The sequence below is a fragment of the Lepisosteus platostomus genome, chromosome 2 (assembly GCF_059453375.1).
Source record: "Lepisosteus platostomus isolate fLepPlt1 chromosome 2, fLepPlt1.hap1, whole genome shotgun sequence".
NCBI lineage: Eukaryota > Metazoa > Chordata > Actinopteri > Semionotiformes > Lepisosteidae > Lepisosteus > Lepisosteus platostomus.
In genome coordinates, this window is record NC_142612.1 from 55,554,469 (window position 1) to 55,573,640 (window position 19,172).

At 38.4% G+C, this 19,172-nt stretch overlaps 2 protein-coding genes across 7 annotated transcripts in view; one reads left to right on the top strand and one right to left on the bottom strand.

Annotated features, from left to right (window-relative positions):
- Window positions 1-19,172, top strand: part of arl13b (ARF like GTPase 13B) — a 35,728-nt gene that overhangs the window by 9,319 nt on the left and 7,237 nt on the right. For all 4 annotated transcript variants that reach the window (XM_088608834.1, XM_088608815.1, XM_088608841.1 and 1 more), the window contains 4 exons: window positions 1,118-1,188; window positions 2,272-2,521; window positions 17,335-17,440; window positions 18,518-18,720. In XM_088608834.1, the coding sequence (XP_088464960.1) occupies window positions 1,118-1,188; window positions 2,272-2,521; window positions 17,335-17,440; window positions 18,518-18,720 (630 nt within the window). The remainder of the gene's footprint in view (window positions 1-1,117; window positions 1,189-2,271; window positions 2,522-17,334; window positions 17,441-18,517; window positions 18,721-19,172) is intronic.
- On the bottom strand, window positions 5,326-13,675 carry stx19 (syntaxin 19). 3 transcript variants are annotated; one of them, XM_088608867.1, is made up of 2 exons: window positions 13,380-13,675; window positions 5,326-8,019 (listed from the first exon to the last, which is right to left on the bottom strand). In XM_088608867.1, exon 2 carries the CDS (start codon window positions 7,895-7,897, stop codon window positions 7,019-7,021), a length of 879 nt encoding a protein of 292 aa, XP_088464993.1. In that variant the 5' UTR covers window positions 7,898-8,019; window positions 13,380-13,675; the 3' UTR covers window positions 5,326-7,018. The 3 variants fall into 3 exon arrangements, with proteins under 3 accessions (XP_088464993.1, XP_088465011.1, XP_088465004.1); XM_088608885.1 differs by having other exon boundaries at window positions 5,326-8,036; XM_088608878.1 differs by lacking the exon at window positions 13,380-13,675 and adding an exon at window positions 12,757-13,127.

The following is a 19,172-nucleotide window of genomic DNA, read 5'->3' on the forward strand; positions in this document are numbered from 1 at the left end:
TTTTTATTAGTCAGTGGGGTTGGCATCGTGTTTAATTTAATACTGCGGGTCGGGCTTTGTCACTCATGAAGAGAAGCATATTCCTGCCCCAAGCTGCATTTACTTTTAGATCTATGTCTTTGGCAGTTCTATACAGAATTCAGTATGTAGAAATGCATGGAAAAAAAACACACCCAGAGATTCCTCTCACCATTTTGTTTGGACATGGTATCGCACCTTGAGAGACGCTTATCTGTTTACAGCAAAGGCAAGATTATAATCCTACTGTGGATTGTATGCTCACTTTCAGAAGTAATTAAGGGGGAGAGGACTAACAGATTTACTTGATGTTGATTAATTCTTGCATTGTTGTTTACATATGTAGCTATGCTCCTGATTGAGGAGTGTTGACAAATCTGATGCGCTCTTTTTTTAGTGAAGGTACTGTAAGTTACTTTCATGATGTGTGAATAGTTACCCAGAAAGTATGTCTCTAAGCACTTTTGTGCAACAGATTAGATCCTGTTAATACTGTTTGATATGGAAATAACTAATCTTTTACAGTTCACTGAATAGTAGCAGTATTCTGCTAGTAAAGGAAATCATAATGGTAATATGCAGTCAAATATGTTAGTGCCACAGAGCAATTGACTAAGATTCAAATTAAACAAAGGCAATTAAACTTAAGTAACACTTATGGATGACTGCATTTTTAATCATCTCAGAAGAATGCTATATACTTAACTCTCAATCTAAATCCAATATGAACCTTATGGAAATATAAATTAGGTTCAATGCAGTGAGTTTAAATGAATTCAATTAAGAATTAAATGTTTTTTGGTCTTGCTTTCGGCAATATGCAGACAGTCTTGTAAATGAAGTGTGTTGTATAATAAATAAGGTATCAGTATTTGGAGAACTACCAAGTGTTTACAGCTTCAGGAGAACGTTTTTTAGTGTAGGTGACAATCCTGCAAGCATAACATAACACACTTCATATCCTCTCGCACACTAAAGAGCATGTTGGTTTTTCCAGAACCATTCCGAACAAGTGGATGTCCCAACAAACGCAGTGTTTCTATTCAACTCTTGAAAACCCATCCACATCTTGTAATCGGATATTTCTTTGTCATCTTAGGAAAGTGACCCTGGTGATGGTGGGACTTGACAATGCTGGAAAAACAGCAACTGTCCGAGGGATTCAGGGAGGTGAGTTTCACCCTTATTGCATGCTTTTTTGTCAGTGATTAGGAAAAACCTGTACATTTGCAGCAGTGCCAGAGAAATCTAACAGCTGTGTACATACTGGTGATTGATTTAGTAAAGTACACATTGGAGCCATTACAAGTGACATTTATAGGGGAGCCTGCTTATCATTCTGGTCCCAGCTACAAATCCCAAACTCAGTTTAATTACAGCAGATGTGCAAAAGAAAACGGAAAGCAAAAACTGAAAACAGCTCTCAAGTTCAAGGCTGGAGTTCTGTTGCTGCATACCAAAGAGTGCCTTATTTATCTGTTTATTCTGTTTTATTTTCCAAGGTCAAAACATTTATCTTGTGAATCATTATCTTGCTCACCACAGCAGTGCCTTTTCTCTGCTGTTGAAAGATCAACAACAGGGAGAGAGTAGGTCATTAGTGACAGACCCTCATCCAGGTTAAACGTCATACAGTTGAGAAGACAATTTGGGGGGCAGACGAATTGTCTTGTCCTGCACAGTGGTTTGAACCCAATATAACTAATTCTGCAAAGTGCCACTCTAAAGCTGGGATTTGGAATTGCTGCAGAGAGGTCAAATGCCATTGATATACAGTAAAATGAGGACTCTTGAGAGTCTTAAGTGAAACCTGGCATGACTGTCACAAACAGATGCTTGTCTTGAGAGCCTACCCTCAAGTGTGCGTTTTTGTCTGCAGATTGCTAGCGCATGTTTAGGGGAGAAGAAAAAGCAAAACTGAAAAAAAGCTGCTTGATTTGGTACCCCCCAAAAAATCAATGCTTGAACCCATCAAAGCATAATGATGTCTCTTAGTTCATCTGTACTTCTTGGGGCAGTCGGGACATAGCTTATGCCTCTACACATTCCTATAATATATGTTATGTATATTTCATTGATATATTTCTATGCTATGTGCTGACTTAACTCATTAAAAATAATAATGTGAAAGCATAAAGCTTTGATGAAATTGAAATGCATAAATGAAACCATGACGTGTCAGTTAATAACTAGCTTTTTCCTCAAAAGATTGTTGGAGATCAAAAAGGTTCTGGTGTCTAATTTTTATTGCAGAAAATCCAGAGGATGTTGCTCCCACTGTGGGGTTTTCCAAAATTGACCTGAAGCAGGGGAAATTTGAGGTCACCATCTTCGACCTGGGAGGGGGGAAGAGGATTCGGGGGATCTGGAAGAATTACTACTCGGAGTCTTACGGGGTGGTGTTTGTGGTGGACTCAAGCGACGTGGCGCGCATCGAGGAGACCAAAGAGACCATGGCCGAGGTCCTCAGACACCCCCGGATTACTGGGAAGCCAGTCCTTGTGTGAGTCCAGCTCTTTTCCTGCCTGTTTGGAAGAGGGGAGTTATAGCGTGCGTGAAGCACTTCATTAGAGCATTAGAGCTGTGAATAAGGTAGAGCTGAAGGTTTGCTTTGAGAGGTAAAGATGTGCTAGAAGTCTTCTAAAAAGGAATTTGGCTCTATGCTCATTCAAAATCCCTTTAATCTAAAGTAGCATAGGTAGTCAGTTCAGAAGTTGCACAATATAGTTTTTAAATGAGTATCTAACATTACTTGGATTAGACTTATTAAAGTTTAATAAAGTTTGAAATAAGCCATTAAATACTTTGTTTCTTATGCATCTTGCACTTTGAGGTCATCTTCCAGTGTAGCATTACCACCATCTTACAGTGAATGCTTTGCAAGTCTGTGCCTGGTCAATACTGGGATGGTAGAAAAACCCAGGAGAACTGGGTTGCTGCTGTAATCAGTGTTGGTGGACAAGTGGGTAGTGCCATTTCTTCTCGACTAGCATGTCACAGTGTGCTCCAGGAGATGTCATAGTTCAGATGAGACATTTAAACTAAGGTGCTGTAATTCAGATGATAAAAATTCAGATAATTAAATGAAGGTCCAGCATTAAGGATTCCATGCCACTTTGTAGGAGTGTCCAGTGTCAACTTTGGGGTTCCCCTTGTTTTCCCCTATTCTGCAGCTACAGGCATGTGATAACTGCCGTACATCGCCCAGGTCAGGTGGTTACTGCACTTCAGCATTGAATAAAGTGGATCCTGTCCTTATGCTAGGTGCTTTGTCTGGATTGAAAAGTGCATCTTAAGTCTTAATTACCAGGGTGTCAGGGAGAGTTCTCAAACTTTCATTTACAGCAGACACTAGATGGCGTTGTTGGCTATTTTGTACAGCATCCTTTATTAAAACTCTTCTCCTTTACCGTGAGAGATTTATTAACAGGATTATTTAGGTTCTGGGTTGATCATAACATCGGTGTAATCCATTTATTCTTTAGTTTTTAAAGCAGCAGAAGCTATTAAACCAGTTTCTTAACTTTAAAAAAATAATAAATCCCAATGCAGCTAATTTGAGCACAGCATAAATAAAATTAAACAATCCTTATAAATACAGGCTTTTTTCTTTTTGACAGCAGTTTGCTTTTGAGATGCTTTCTGTGGAATAAAAGATTCGAATAACAACTTTGTGAGGATATGATGCATGAATAAAAACTTTTAAGTTTTAATGCAGATGCTTACCTTCTCTAAAAATAGGTTGTGTGTAAGTCAGATTCATTCTGAGTTATTGCCTCATGTTACTACTTTACAGAGGTAAGAATCCTTTTTTTTGTTCTGGTTTTTCTTTCAAGAGGTGACTTTACTCACAATTCATTACTAGTCCCATAAAATAGCTGTTATGCTTTACATTACTTATCAGTCACACTGTGGAGTGTGTAATAATTTCTGGTCTGTAGTTATAGCTCCCTGCCCTTGAGCAGGGTAGCACTTTTGAAAAACATCCTCATCATTCCTGTGTCTCCACTTTCAAATGAGTCTTTCTATCCCAGCTGCCAGCTACTGCCTAGCAGCAGTTCAGCTCCACCCAGACTTTGTGTGTACTCTGACAACAGCACCTCTACAAGTGAACTGCAGGGGTATTGACTCAACTTTGGTCATTAATTAATCCTTCTTCTGCTTCATTGCTTAATTTTCTGTAATCCAAACACTTATCCAAAAATATAGCAGAGACCTGAAAAAGCAAAACCATTTCCCTTAAAGAAATCCATTGTAGAGATCATTTTAAATTTCAGTAAAAGTATAACATGTTTGATTAAGTGTAAACATTAACTTTTCTGAACAAGAACTGCTATTTACAGCCCTCTTGAAAGTTGACCTCATGTGTTGTCCCTGAAAGCACTGAATTTTGTGTCAGCAAAGTATGGTTTCAGTATAAAAGCATGCATATGAATTAATGCATCAGCAACAGGTAATTGTATACTCATAGTGAAATAAAATAGTAGGGTAGAAAGATATTTCTTTGCTTTACCCTGCAATTTTAAATCTCTAGCTAATGAACAGCCCTTTATTTGAAATTCCAGTAGTTTAAATTGTAATAAGTTCTGTGAACAAGTCAATAAAAGGCCTTAGCAAACAAAGGCTACTGGGAATTTTAAATACAAACTCTTTGTATTCTGTAATTCTCAGCCTGTTTTATACCTCTCTAGCTTTATCAAGGTGCTGCTAATTGTTTAGGAACACAAAAAGAGTCAGTTGGCTTCATTCCATGGATGAAATTTAAAATGACATCAAAACTTTAAACTTTCCTTAAAACTGTTGGTGTAAAAACAGGGTGTCACAGGTTTTGTTTCACTCTCGATTCTCACTGTCCTCCACTATTGGGATCTTTATATCCTGTCCAAAAATATCTAAAATGTATCTGGCAATATATATATAAAAAAACATTAATTGCTTGTTTTGTTTTTTGCCCTTTTTGGTCTTCTACTTTTTTGCTGTATGTCTGCTCAAATACTGTACTAAGTAACCTTTTTTAAAATTTTGGGCAATAAATGTTATTGAACTAAGATTTTTATAAAGGGAGTAAAAGCAAGTCTGCATACTGGTATTAAAACTTAATGGATGCCTTATATAATAAAGAACTGAAAGATAAAGAAGTACAGAGCGTAGAGTGTGGAGATGACCTCACAAACCTGGAATGTAGTATAGTGTTAATATATATGAAGAATAATTAAAATGCTTATTAAAATGCCACCTGCATAGTAAACTTTGGCAGTACACTGGGCAAAGACTGCATCCAATATCATGGTCCAAGGAGTGAAATCATTTTGTTAGTGACTTGTTTGTTTTTTATTCAAGTGGTGTAGGCAAGACATAAATCACAGCTTTGCAGCACAGAAGGTTTATAGATGTGTCTCTTTTACAGATACATTCTTAAATGAAACAGGCAAAAATATGCCCCCTCAGAAAACTGAAAAATCATCATGAGGAGCAATCATGTTATACAAAACTCAAACAAGAAGCAAAAATGATATTTATTTTAATTAACATATGTCATCTTTTCAGGACTCAAAAAAAGATAAGGAATCTCAAGACATTCTCTTGTATTTTATGTCCAGAGAATCTTTAAAACACGGGCCTTATGGTAAAAGCCTGAATCTAAAACCTCAGTGAGCAGTGGCAAAATGTAACATTTATTTTTACTTTTCCTTAAATGGAATACTGTCACATTAATACACAATTATTTTCTTTTGTGTTATCTGTGTTTTTGAAGACTTTATCTTGGTTAAGGTTTGATTAACGCTTCTTCATAAAAATGTGAAGGACTGGCCCCTGTCAGGGGAATTTTTTCCTGTAATAAAGTGCATATAAAAATTAGTCTTTGCACATTCAAAAAGCTCTACTTCAGTCCTGTTTCCATTTGGAAGTTCCTTTTAACCTTGCCAGGTGGTAATCAAGGCATATATACTAAGCATCAAAAGAAATGTATCACCCTATTTATGCATGTGTGCTTTTAGAAGAATACAATATGTGATTTCTGGATATAGATTAGATGTTGTGGCATAATTTTGATTCATTGATCATCATTGGTGACTGTGATACACTCGACTGACTTTGTGGCATAAGCACTAAATCACTTCAGTAGTGCAAAATTTAATTTTGAGAGGTGATTTAACTGTTAGCATGTCAAGCCTGGTGAAAATTAAAGAAAAAGAAAAACATAAATAAGAGCCATTATTCCCTGCTTATTGAGTGAAAAACGCCTATCAGATTATTGGTGCCAGCAGAGAAGCCTAGTCCTCTTTAGTGTTAAGGCCAAAGACCTACAGGCTGTGAAGGTCAGCCAGGTGCAAATGATGTGGACATGCAGACCGATACACTAATTGTGGGCAACAGACCAGTGGATGGAGGGGTCGGTGTGTCAGGGTCAAGGTAGGACTGTCTGATGGCTGCAGAACTCTACTTCTATTGATTGAGGGAAATCTAATTGCACAGTGCTACAGTACATTGACTAAATCCTGGAACCTCACCTGCTCCCCTTCCTGCAGGCTCATCCTGATGTGGACAACATTCCAGCAGGACAACACATCTCCTCATGCTTTTCATCTAAATACTTTCCGTGAGAGATCAGAATGTGATGCTGTTATTCCCACTAGAAAACACCTGTCACCTGGTGCAAAGCATGCTCTTAGATCTACAGATTGTGTCGTTTCCATTTGTAACCACAGCCTCTGTTACTCATTATTGATCCCCTGTTGGATCAATACAGTTAATGAAAAATTATAATAAGCATAGTGAGTTTACCTATATCATGACTGTTAAAAACAAGTCGGAACATCTGCTACAAAAAATAATTTTATGGATCACTTTTTGAATTTGTTGTAGGTAAAGCGATGCATTTCTCTTGATGATCACTGTCAGCTGTGCAATGAAAAACAGTAACACTTGTCTGTGTGCTCGAGCTGACCTACATAGCGCACTACAGTACATTCTAGAGTTTGCAATTGACATAGCCTTGCTACTTGCAACAGGGGCAGCAGCAACAGCACATCTTTTTCAGAGGGTTCTTCTTTCGGTACTTGGCTGCTAGCTTGAACTTCTCATTTGTTTTCTGCACAAAGTCCTGGGTCTTCTGGATGTTGGACTCAATGTTCTCGATGTGCTCGCCCTGCTCCTCAACCTGCAGGTAGATTTCCAGGAAGAGGTCTCGCAAGTCCTTCATGTTGCTCTCCAGGTTCATCAGCTCCTTGTGGCGCTGCTCGATCTCCGTCAGCTGCGCCTTGGTGATCTTCACCTCGTTCAAGACATTCTCATTGAAGACCTCCCACTTGCCCTGCTCCACCATCTCGTCCACCTCATCCTCGGACACCTCCTTCCCAGCCACCTCCAGCTGCAGCACAATGAACTGCTTGCACTTGTCCTGCTTGCTGACCAGGGTGTCGTTGTACTGGCGCATCACCTGCTGGAAGTGCCGGAACAGGGTCGAATACTGGGTGCTCTGGATGCGGGTGATCGCTGCGTTCGGGCCATGCTCGGCCTCGGTGCTCTTGACCCGCTTGGCCAGCGCGTCGAGCTTCCTGTGGAGGCTCTCAGCCTGCAGCTTGATGTCCCTGGTGATGCTGCTCTCCTTCTTCATGACGCTGAAGCGGCGCATGGTGGCCACCAGGTTCTTCTGCTGCTGGCTGAACCTCTTCACCTCGTCCGCCAGGTCATTGATACTGTCGCGGATACGCTGGACCTCGCTCAGGAAGTTCTCTATCCCCGGCTCTGTCTCAAACACCACCGCCTGTGGGCTGAATGACGCCCCGTCGGTCACATCATCCGCAAAAGTGTTCTTTTCCTTCTCCATCTCTGCGTCTTTAGCTCGCTGCCGGAGCTCCTCTAGGCGATCCTTCATGGTTATTCCGAATGTATTCTTTTTTAAACGCGATCACTTAATTATGGTTTAATCTCTGTCGTTCAGTCTGCTGTAAAATGAAGTGCCATTATTAGGCCCGGCTCCGTAGTGGTTTTGTGAATCTGAAAAAGAGAGAAAGCTGACAAGTTGATAAATTAAAAAGGCTGTAGTTGGTTAGAGGCTGCAGTCCTTGAGATCTTGCTTCTGCCAGCATCCTAAGAGAGAAAACAATTCTTTCTATAATCGTTTACTTCTCTCTTTACGTTTATCTTTTTACTGACTGCCTAAGGGAACCATACCAGCTGTAGTTTTGCACTGAATGGGGTCTAAATGGTTATAGTGGTTTCTGGTAGTTCAATAAATCTGTTCATCAAAGTACTCTGATATAAAATATCTAAGCATGCCTGTCACTGGCAGCAATTGGGATTATTCTGATTCTGTGCTACCCGCAGGTGTGTGAATCCTGTATTAATAATTAATACAAGTGTGTAATAATCAATGCAGTGATTTATCGAATTCAGGAATATTCTGTCGACTCATTAAACTAAAGAAGGCCAAGCGTGACTTGATCAAAGGCATTATCATTTAAAGTATTTTAAGTACTGTATATTTTCAGTATTTTCAGTTGCTACAGAGGAGGAAACTGCTCTGTTACAGTACCTTCCTTTTTTATATTTCCTATGTAGTCCCTGTGAGGGGTGTGCCCATTAGTAAGTGTAAACAGCCACACTAGAATAAAGGCTTAGGGGTCTCAGTGTCTGATGTACTTCCAGCACTCCAGAAGACCATTGGTTTCCTGTCCCAAGTCACTGTTCCTTGATTATTTTCTTTCATTTACAAAAGCCCTTTGCTTCCTTTTCAACAGCTCTATCAGCAGTATGCAAAGCAAAATGATTAGGTTCAAGATTTTTGGATCTTCTACTCACTGGTCTAATTTATAGATGTTGTGATTAAGGTAAACAAATTCTTCTAACCTTTTATATATATTGCCACAGAATTTAAAGCAAATCAGGCTTTTTGTTCTAGGAGTAAGTGATTTGTTAAAAGATCATATCTGAAGGGCTTGGAAGCAGCTCGTTAATGCTGCAGTGATCCCACAGCCTGATAGCAGTTTGCTAAAGTGGGTATAGGCTGGAGGCATGTCCCTAGATGGGCATCTCGGTTTAAGTGCAGGAAAAAGCTAGAGCCACAACAGCATTCTGTGTCAAGTCTGCTGTGCAGTGTTCTTGCTCACTTGTCAGTATACCTCAACAATGTGAAAATATGGGATTTGATAAAACACCCAGCGCACACTCAAACGTATGTACTGAACTGTACAAAGTAGTTACAGCAGCTACTTTAAGAAGCTCCAGCGCAAACTTTCCTGCTTTTTATGCGTAATGTCCATTTCTTTTTGTCTAGTGGGAAAAAAAATATTTTTTTTCCCACTTCACACCTGAAGAAGGCTCCACGGCCGAAACGATGTTTTCTTTCTTCTTTATTTCAGCATGGAATAAACCTATTACTAGTTCCTTTGCAAAAAAATATTTTGTCTGTTTACCATTTCTTAGTTGCATTACAAAGATGGACAAACGTGCTTGCAAACAAAATGTTTGTGGGATGTACAGTAGGAATGAAAGGTAAACACTGCAAAGAAAATGAATGGTTAGAAAGAAAGTCATACCTTTTATATCTGAAGTTAAAGTAATAATTGCACTCCCTTAGAAAACAACATCAAGAAGGGGGATTGGTGTTTGTTTACTTTTAGCAAAGCCTCAAGAGCCATGGCAAAGTCTTGGTTTTTCCAAGCTGATCCATACAATTCTAACCACCCAACGTCAAGAGTTTTGGACTTTAAAAACTAGTTTTTGAATCTCAATTGACTAAAAATAATAAATAAATAACCATTACACTAATATATCACTTTTCTGGAAACTCCACTCAAAGCACTTACAGTGTGGACCTTAATGGGGATTCCCCTCAACCACCAATGTGCAGTCCCCACCTGGATGATGCAACAGCAGCCAAAGTACACCAGTACACTCGCCACACAACAGTGGGGAGGAGAGCCGAGTGATGAAGCCAATTCATTACTGGGGTTTATTAGGAAGCTATGATTGGTAAAGGCCAGGAGAGAAATTTGGTCAGGACACTGGGGTAACACCCCTACAATCAGTGCTGGACCCTGCTGAGGATGAAAGTAAATAGTCTCATTTTACTCATCCAATCTCAATTCATCCAAGTTAAACCTGATCATACCAAATTTACATATGCATTAGTCTGATATTTAGTTTATTTATGGTTATTACACATCAGATTAGCGGAAATAACAGGAGTAATAGCAGATTTATGAGGAATTATGGATTGAAAATAATCCTTACATTATTATGCTTTGCTAGAGATATGGGTATTAACATCTGTTTAGACATGATGACTTAATAGCAGTTATAATAATATTAAGATTTTCTTTAGCTCACCCTTTTATCAAAAGCCACTTACAGTGGTTACACTTACCTATTTTTTACACAAACGTTTTGGAACTTTTTTTATTATTGGTTACACTTATATAGGGCTTTCCTGCACACTCCACTCAAAGCGCTTTATAGGTAATGGGGACTCCCCTCCACCACCATCAATGTGCAGCATCCACCTGGATGATGCGACGGCAGCCATAGTGCGCCAGAACGCTCACTACACACCAGCTATCAGCTATCAGAGGAGAGCAAAGTAATGAAGCCAGTTCATAGATGGGGATTATTAGGAGGCCATTTTACAGTTTGTCTTCAGGAGCAGTCTGTCATATATATCTTCATCTTTTGAACTTTCTCATGCCGAACTGCTATATGTGCCCTACTGTCGTGAACCTGACAGACATGGAGACAGGAGTTTTCTTAACTGATTTATTTGTGTGCTTTCAGATCTCTCTCCCATGCCATTGCCTTATTTTTTTACTCCTGATGGAGTTGTGAAACACTGGCAGATGAATAAAGTTTAGCAGAGAGCATGTGAACGTAACCTTTGGGGAGACAGTAGGGGAGGAAGGGGGTTGGGATTCTTCCTGTGTGGTTTTAATAAACGTTCTTATGTCGTCAACCCTTCCAGACCCAGAGATTACTGACTTGGTGTAACCTGGTATGATTGGGAACTGTGAAGAATGTAAATGCTACTTTACAGCCTGCATAACTAAACCAATCTCTTTGGGGGTAAAGCTTATTAATGTAAGAGTTGCTATTGTTCAACACAATGCTGCAGTTTCACAGACCTTGAGTGTAAATACTCAAGAGGCTGTCTTTTGGAACTTACCCATTCCCCGGGACCTAATTAAAGAATTGCATAACTGTTCTGTATGGTGCAGCTGCAGATTAGTTTAATAAGTATCAGCTGATCAACAAGGTATTGCAGCCATTGTATAACCCAATGTCTCTGTACTTCAAAGAAAACACAAAAACAAACAGAAATCTGACTAATTCTGCCAACCACCTCACTCCCATACCACAGTGCGTCATAAGGCAGTGTACATAAATTTTCCTTGGCCATTATAGGTCATGCTAAAGCAAAGACAGTATTTTTAATCTTAATATGCAAAAAATATAGTCCATAACAGTTTCTTGCTTTCAGTATGACTTTTCTAAATGAGGCTGTACTCAACGGGGATAGTTCTTACACAATATTTTATAACATTTCTAAATTCTCATTGGACTTTTGGGGCTGTGAGTTTACTCTGTTTTAATGTTCTTGATTACTTTTTATTAAAGTGTCATGTTTTTCCCCAGACATAAAACATGGGCATAATTTTTACTACCAATGAAGGCATTTTACCATTTAGTCCTTTTGAAATCCATTGTTAACATTCATCCTCGCCATTATAGTCATCTTTGTGGAGCCAGGAGTTTTTTTTTACAACAGTAAACAGGAACCAAACAAAATTCTTCTTTACTCATTTGAAGCTTTGCAAAGGGAATACATGTTTTAATAAAACTAGTTTGTATGGTAAAGGTATGTACTTGGTTATCATCTTACAATATTATTATTAAAGTAGACGTTGCAGTTCTGTTGGCTTAAAGTCAAAACCTTTTTCCTACTTAACAAGTGTAGTAAGTCAACACTACTGACACTTGTGCCAGTAATGCAGCAAAAATGGTTGATAAGGCTTTCAGTGCGTCTTGGTCTGGATACAGGATCTATGTTGTAAATACAGTCATTCACAAAGTTTGCTTTGCAGATCATTGCTGAAAACAAAACTGGTGAATTTATTGACTTTACCTTTTTATTAACTTTATTCTGTTAACATTTTAAATAAAATAAGCTTTGAGTTTCAGTACCACCTTTTATTAAAATGACTTTGTCCAGTATAAAACCGAGGTCCTGACTCTCTGTGGTCATTAAAAATCCCAGGGCGCTTCTCGAAAAGAGTAGGGGTGTAACCCCGGTGTCCTGGCCAAATTTCCAATTGGCCCTTACCAATCATGGCCTCCTAATAATCCCCTTCTATGAATTGGCTACATTACTCTGCTCTCCTCCCCACTGATAGCTGATGTGTGGTGAGCGTTCTGGCGCACTATGGCTGCCGTCGCATCATCCAGGTGGATGCTGCACATTGGTGGTGGTGGAGGGGAGTCCCCATTACCTGTAAAGCGCTTTGAGTGGAGTGTCCAGAAAAAGCGCTATATAAGTGTAAGCAATTATTATTATTATTATTATTATAGCACAATTACAAATACATGGTCTCTGGTAGTTTTTATAATATATAATATCTACATAAAACGTTGACCTCTAAGAGAAAGCCAAACATTTTTTTCACATTGCTTCATGTTTCCTGGATTGTATAAATAAATTAACAAACTACATTAGGCTAAAAGGAATGTATACAGTATCTGTACCTAGCTCTAACCAAGCTCTCTTCCTTCTTCCTTCTGAAAGACATCTTGTACTGGTGCTCCTCTCTTTCTGGTAGCAAGCTTTAGAGTCTGCCTTGAGGAACTCAAACCTGTGTTTTGAGCTGTGACAAGTTTCTTCACCTGTAGCTACTTCCTTTACTGAGTCTGCATTGACTGGGTGAGCCCAGGACATAGATTCCTATGGATAGCGGAACATAGTTCAGATTCCACCTATGTGAACTAGTGTTAAACCTGTTCACTCCACATCCTGTATCGTGATGTGGAGTGATATTGAAAACATTTTGCTTGCTTGCAGTTAAGTTGTTTTGTAAAACTTTAAAAACCTCTGAGTTTTGTTTTTGCAAACTTCTTATAAATGAGAAAAAAACATGTATTCAGACTTCTACATATAGTTCTTCTGTTTGTTCTTTTAAAAACCCATCTGAATATAATAATCCTCCTATTTCAAACTCTTAACCTGTTTTTTTTTCTTAAAAGAAACTTTTAAAACTAAGAATGACAAAAAGAACACTAAATAATGGTCTGTAGAACACTACAGAGCTTTCTTTTGTTCTTTGTCTTAGAAAATGTGTATGAAAAGATTTTTAGAGAAAAATTCTAGTTACCTTGTTGTGTATTCCTCAAAGATTGAAACACCTTTCACAGGAAGGACATGTAAGCAGGTGTTGGCTCCACTGAAACGAGTAGCATGGTAGGTACTGAAAAAGAACAGCGACACAAACTCCCGTCAGTCTGAGCATTTCCCCATGGTACAAGTCCTCAGGGCACAGATTTTGCTTTAGCTTTGACCTCTCCAAATCGCTCAAGAAAACATTCCAAGAACCTAGCGTGTGTTCAAGTCAAAGTTAACCATGACATCAGGACAGCAGATAGACAAAAACAGTGCTCCTGGGAAATCAGGTTCAGCCAGTTATAAGCCCAGCCCATCTAGCCACAGAAGTGCTCTGCCTGACCAATAGGGTGAAACTGACAGAGGCTTATTAGGCTATCTCTGATCGCAGGATGATGTAATTATGTCAACGGGGAAGAAAGCATGCTGTTTTACTTTCAAAGTGCCTTTTGTCTCAAAAGTATTGTATTCAGGGGGTTACCCCTGAGTGTGAAACAGTTCTTATTGTTTTCAGACGTCCTTCAGTGCACTGAATACGAGAAGCTATTGTTTTAGCAGTGGGAATGTTAGTCTAAAACACTTATTTTGTGTTTATAACACTTTCTTTTAAAGTAAGAGAGAAAAACTTAGCAACCAACGTAAAAATAAAACGTAGAAATAGCGCCTTTGTTTTTTATGGTATTCATGAGTGTTTTAATAGCACACAAATGTAGTAACAGTATCAGGAAGTAATATCAAGGGAATGTATTGCTGGGTGAAATAAAGTTTTTGCTTGCGCTAATGTAATAAAACATTCCTTGTAAAGATACCAAAAGTATTATCCTGTGGGAGAAAAAAGAGTAATGTGCAAAATTAGATTGATCATTTAGGTGTTGAAATACAGTCCACTCTAGATAAACCTGATAAACATAATGTCTATTGTAAAACATAGTTCCTTATATCAGGTGTGCCCAAGCCTGTCCTAGAGGAAGAGGATCTGTACGTTTACAGTCAATTAATCATAGTTGTTTATTCCGTTAATGGGCTCAGAAAAAGAAAAGAAAACACAAAGGACTGGTAGGTCTCTGTCATACTTTTTGAGATGCACTACACTTTTTGTGCTCAATTTACACTTTTTGTATTAGCAGTTTAAGTGTTAGTAGTAGTCTTGGGCTCTCTCCTGGGCTTGAGTGGGGTCTCTCCTTGGCTCCTGTCCTGTAGAACCCAGAAGAAGAGCTCTTGGTTCTAACTCTGAAATAAGTAGGACCACAAGACCTTACTTTCAGGCAAGCAGATCAGATCCTCCTGGACCAGAATCAGCCTGAGAGAGCAAACCTGGTTAGGTTTCAGGTGTTGGGTCACTGATGTGAACAGTCACTGCTCCAGACTGATGTGAAAAGCAGCTTAATTTAGAATCTTCAAAAATTGCTCAAATATTTGAAGACTTATTTTTCTCAACTCTTGATTGTTTGTTTAAAATGTCAACAGTTATATTTTGCGTAAGCTTTGTTTAATTCTGTTTGGTGCCTAAAGCTGGGTTATAATTGAAAAAATCTCAGACTGCTATCATTTCAAATGCTTCTTGCCTTCTCACGAAAGGAAAAATAATGCAATGTTTGTCAGTAAAAAAAGTAAATATTATATCTATTTGATACAGTACATACACGTATCATATAGTGTTAATATAGTTCACTCTTGCATTCGCTGGAATGGCTGCACTTTTTTATTCTAATAGAATGTTAAACATTAATTTAGCATATTTAAGATTCCAGACTGACAGCCTTCACCTACAAAGGAAAATTTGGCAATCAGTCAAGTTCTGCTATCTGCTACACCTGTCTGTTCCATTCTTGGTAAGCGTTAAGATCAGCTCTCTGTGTGCTGATGGTTATAAACCATTGTGTGAAAATTCAGCTGTATGTGGTGCTGGATCTCCATTCAAGGTTAAAGATGGATTTGGTGGGGTGTGGGGGTGGTTGTTACACTTGCAGAAAACAACAAACATCTACTTATCCATATGTTCACATGATTGTGAATTCCTAAGATTTTAGCAGTGTTACATTACTCTGTTTCTCAAGCTAACATAAACCTGTCCCTGGTTTATAGTGTGATATACTGTATGCCAGTAATCTCTATATGAACCTTGATGTAATTGTAATGAGATTTGCAAAGCTGATCGAACACTCCTTTCGCACCATACCATACTATGAAGAAAGGAGAACTTTTGCGCAGCTTGTCACAAATAATGCAATGATTTGACTTTGGTATAACACAGCTGCTTCTTTTCTTATATTACCCATGACAGTACTTCCATTACTGCACAGCCTCAAGAACAGAATAGGACATCCTACCTTGCTTTTTATATTGTACTTTAATTGCAGTGACTGCTGCTTTTTAATCTAGTTTTCTAAAACTAGGCATTATAGTTGAAAACATTTTATTTTCTCCTTAAGTAGATATACTTAACATCGTAATTTCCACATGTACTTTATAAAACATATATGTAAATGTCTCAAATGTCCCAAGTTCTGCCTACTTCTGGATGAGGACAAATATTTGGGAAAACAATGCTTTTTCGGTAACAGAACTGTCAGACCTGTTGGATTTGGTGAGTCATCTCGAGAGTGGAAAACCGGTTTAGCAATTTTTGTACCAGTATTCATATTAGGAAAATAAAAGGCTTGCCCAAAGCAAAATTCACAGCAGTAGTTTTATTTTATTTTTCTGTGAAGTGGTATTACACACTGGAAGAAAGGGAGTTGATGATGTGGGTTTGTGCGTGGGTGAAGGAGTAAAGATATGGGCAAAGCAGGACTGGGAGGGGTGGGGTGGGGGTCACACTTGCTTTCCTCTTTGATATAAACCAAGAGGTACAGGTGTCATCTGGCATTGGCAGATCTTTTTTGGTGGTTTTACTACAACAGAACCCTTTCGCTTTTCTCTTTAAAACCAATGTACTGTAAACCAAACAGTGTAACTGTTGCACTAGTTTGCCATGTACTTAGCTCAGTGTTTATGCTTTCATAACAACAAATAGTTGTTTTGTTAAAACATTAATGGCATTATCCTTGTTTTGATATGAATCATTTCAAGGAAGCTGTGCATCAGTTCAGCGACTAACTTACTGCTGAATTCTGGAAGCATGACTTACAGTTGTTGTGTCAAATATTTGCTGTTTGCGGTACAGTGCTTGTTATACTAATGTGCAATGTCTTAAAAAGTATTCACCCCCTTCCAGTAATATCACAACTTGATGACAAACAATATATATATATATTTTTCATATTAGCCTTTTTCAAAACTGTAATGATCAAACACAATCATACTATATATTTGAAGAAGATTGAATGTCACAGAAACCTGCAAAAAAGATACACAGTGTGAAATCTACTTATTGCATAAGGATTTTGCAAAGAGTTACCACAAAACTGAAGTTTGGGGGAAAAACATGTATTTTTATGTTTGTATCAGTATGTAGTAATTGTCTTTCAATACAGACCTGATCAGAAATTATTTCAATTGAAAATATTAGTTCAGATAACCCATTTACAGGCTAGGCTAAATACTTCCTGCACTTTTCTGTATCTCAACTTCTTAACAAGTGTTATAACCCGTTAATTTGTATTTTGCTTTTAAAAAAGGTATTAGTGGGACCAGTAGGGAGTGCTCACTCCGCGGTCTGTCAGTCTCATACCCCAGTATATATTATATACTATATAGTATATGCTATACTATAAAAAAGGCACCGTCTTTCTGATGAGATGTAAAACCGAAGTCCTGAATCTCTGTGTTCTATATAAGTGGAAGCTATTATGATTATTATTATTATAGAAACTAAATTGTAGTTTCAAAGGTGTGGCTTGCATTGTGATAAATTTACTCATTTGTCAGTAATAGCCATGCTTGCATCATTTTATTTAATCTATGCCTGTGACCCATGACAACTCATAGAAGGCTTTGCTCTCTTTCAGGCTGGCTAACAAGCAGGATCGAGATGGGGCCTTGGCAGAAGCCGACATCATTGAGTATCTTTCTCTGGAAAAACTGGTGAATGAGAACAAATGCCTGTGTCAAATTGTAAGTGTTCCTGAGACATTTTGTGTATCAGATTGTACAACTGTGAGGAAATGTACATGTGAACCTTAAATGTAGGAGTGAAAGCCACTCACTATGACATGCATATATTGTATTTATATACAGAATGCTCTCTTAGTAGAAGTTATAAAGTACAGCTTTTTATCATGCAAAGCAGTCTATGCATTCATCTCCAATTTAATGAATTCATGTAATTTTATATCTGGCAGTGACCAATGTCAGTAGGTCTTCTTTTTGATGCTTTTTGAATAAAGTGCAAACTCTTTTCTGATTTTCAAATAAAAGAGAACATTACTGCAGTGAAATAGTTACTCCCCATTCAGTAAATTCTTACAAAGAAAAACCATACAGGTTTAATTAAGAAAACACCACTGGGTTTATGATGAATTGTGTTAACCTTCCTTATGGCTGGAAACAAAGGCAGAACCTCAGTCTTTTTAAAAGTTTTTTGAGGACAGGCACTGTTGTGATGGCTGCACAGTAAAGCACACATAGTTTTTTGTGTCAATCAAAAATGTTGATGTTTAAATTACATCAGTTGTGTTTGTGCAGTATTATAAGGAGGTCATTTTTACAGGAAGAAAATACATTTCCAAAGAAGCTAAATAGAAGCTTGTCTCCATGCGTACAGTGCCAGCCCTGATTTTTTATTTTCTAGGTCTAGAATTACATATTGTTTTACACCAAGTAGTGAACTTTCTGGTGCTTCCCAACTGTATTGTGATTGCAGTAAGTTAAATTGTGGGGCGGCATGATGGTGCAGTGGTTAGCATTGCTGCCTCACAGATCTGGGACTCAATTGTCGACCTGAGTTGCTTCCAGCATGGAGTTTGTATGTTCTCCCTGTGTTTGTGTGGGTTTCCTCCTGGGGCTCCAGTTTCCTCCCACAGTCCCAAAACATACTTTTGTCTTTGCATTTGTCCTGTGATGGACTGGTGTCCCATCCAGGTTGTACCCTGCCTTGTGCCTGTTGCTTGCTAGTATAGGCTCTGGCTCTCCTGCCACCCTGTATTGGATAAATTAATTAGAAAATGATTGTATGTTACTTACCTCTTCCAGGAGCCCTGTTCAGCTGTTATTGGGTATGGGAAAAAGCTGGATAAGTCCATCAGGAAAGGTCTTAGCTGGCTGCTGAACAACATCGCCAAAGACTACGAGGCGATAAATGAGCGTGTGCAGAAGGACACGGCAGAGCAGAAGGCCCAGGAGGAGCAGGAGAAACGGGAGAGAGCTGAGCGTGTGCGCAGGGTTCGAGAGGAAAGGTACGGCCCAACATTTCCATGACAGCATTTTTTTCCTAATAATGATGCAGTATAATTTTTTTGTTAAAGCAAAGCACACAGAGGAAACATGGCAAGGCATATTCACTTACAATAAAATGATGATACCACACAGGAAAGCACTTTTCAAATGTTGAGGACGTAAAGCACGTTTTAAAGTCAGGGTAATTATAGGAAAAAGTTCAGAATCATGCAGAACTTTTCAAAGTGTTGAAGCAGGTGTCAAAATAGTTTGTCTAATGAAAGCTTCATTAGCTGTCTTTCATTCTCCTTTCCCCTTTCTGATGCGATTTCCTACCTTATAATATCTTTTGAAATATTTATTTGTTTTAGTTATACTGGTGAAAGAATATACAGTGCAATATAGAATATAAAAAAGTATTTACCCCCTTCCATTGTTGTCCCATTTTGTTGAATTTTAAAAGATGTCTACA

Bases quoted from the DNA above. Each gene is read 5' to 3' on its own strand.
- stx19 (XM_088608867.1), bottom strand. From the start codon at position 7,897: ATGAAGGATCGCCTAGAGGAGCTCCGGCAGCGAGCTAAAGACGCAGAG.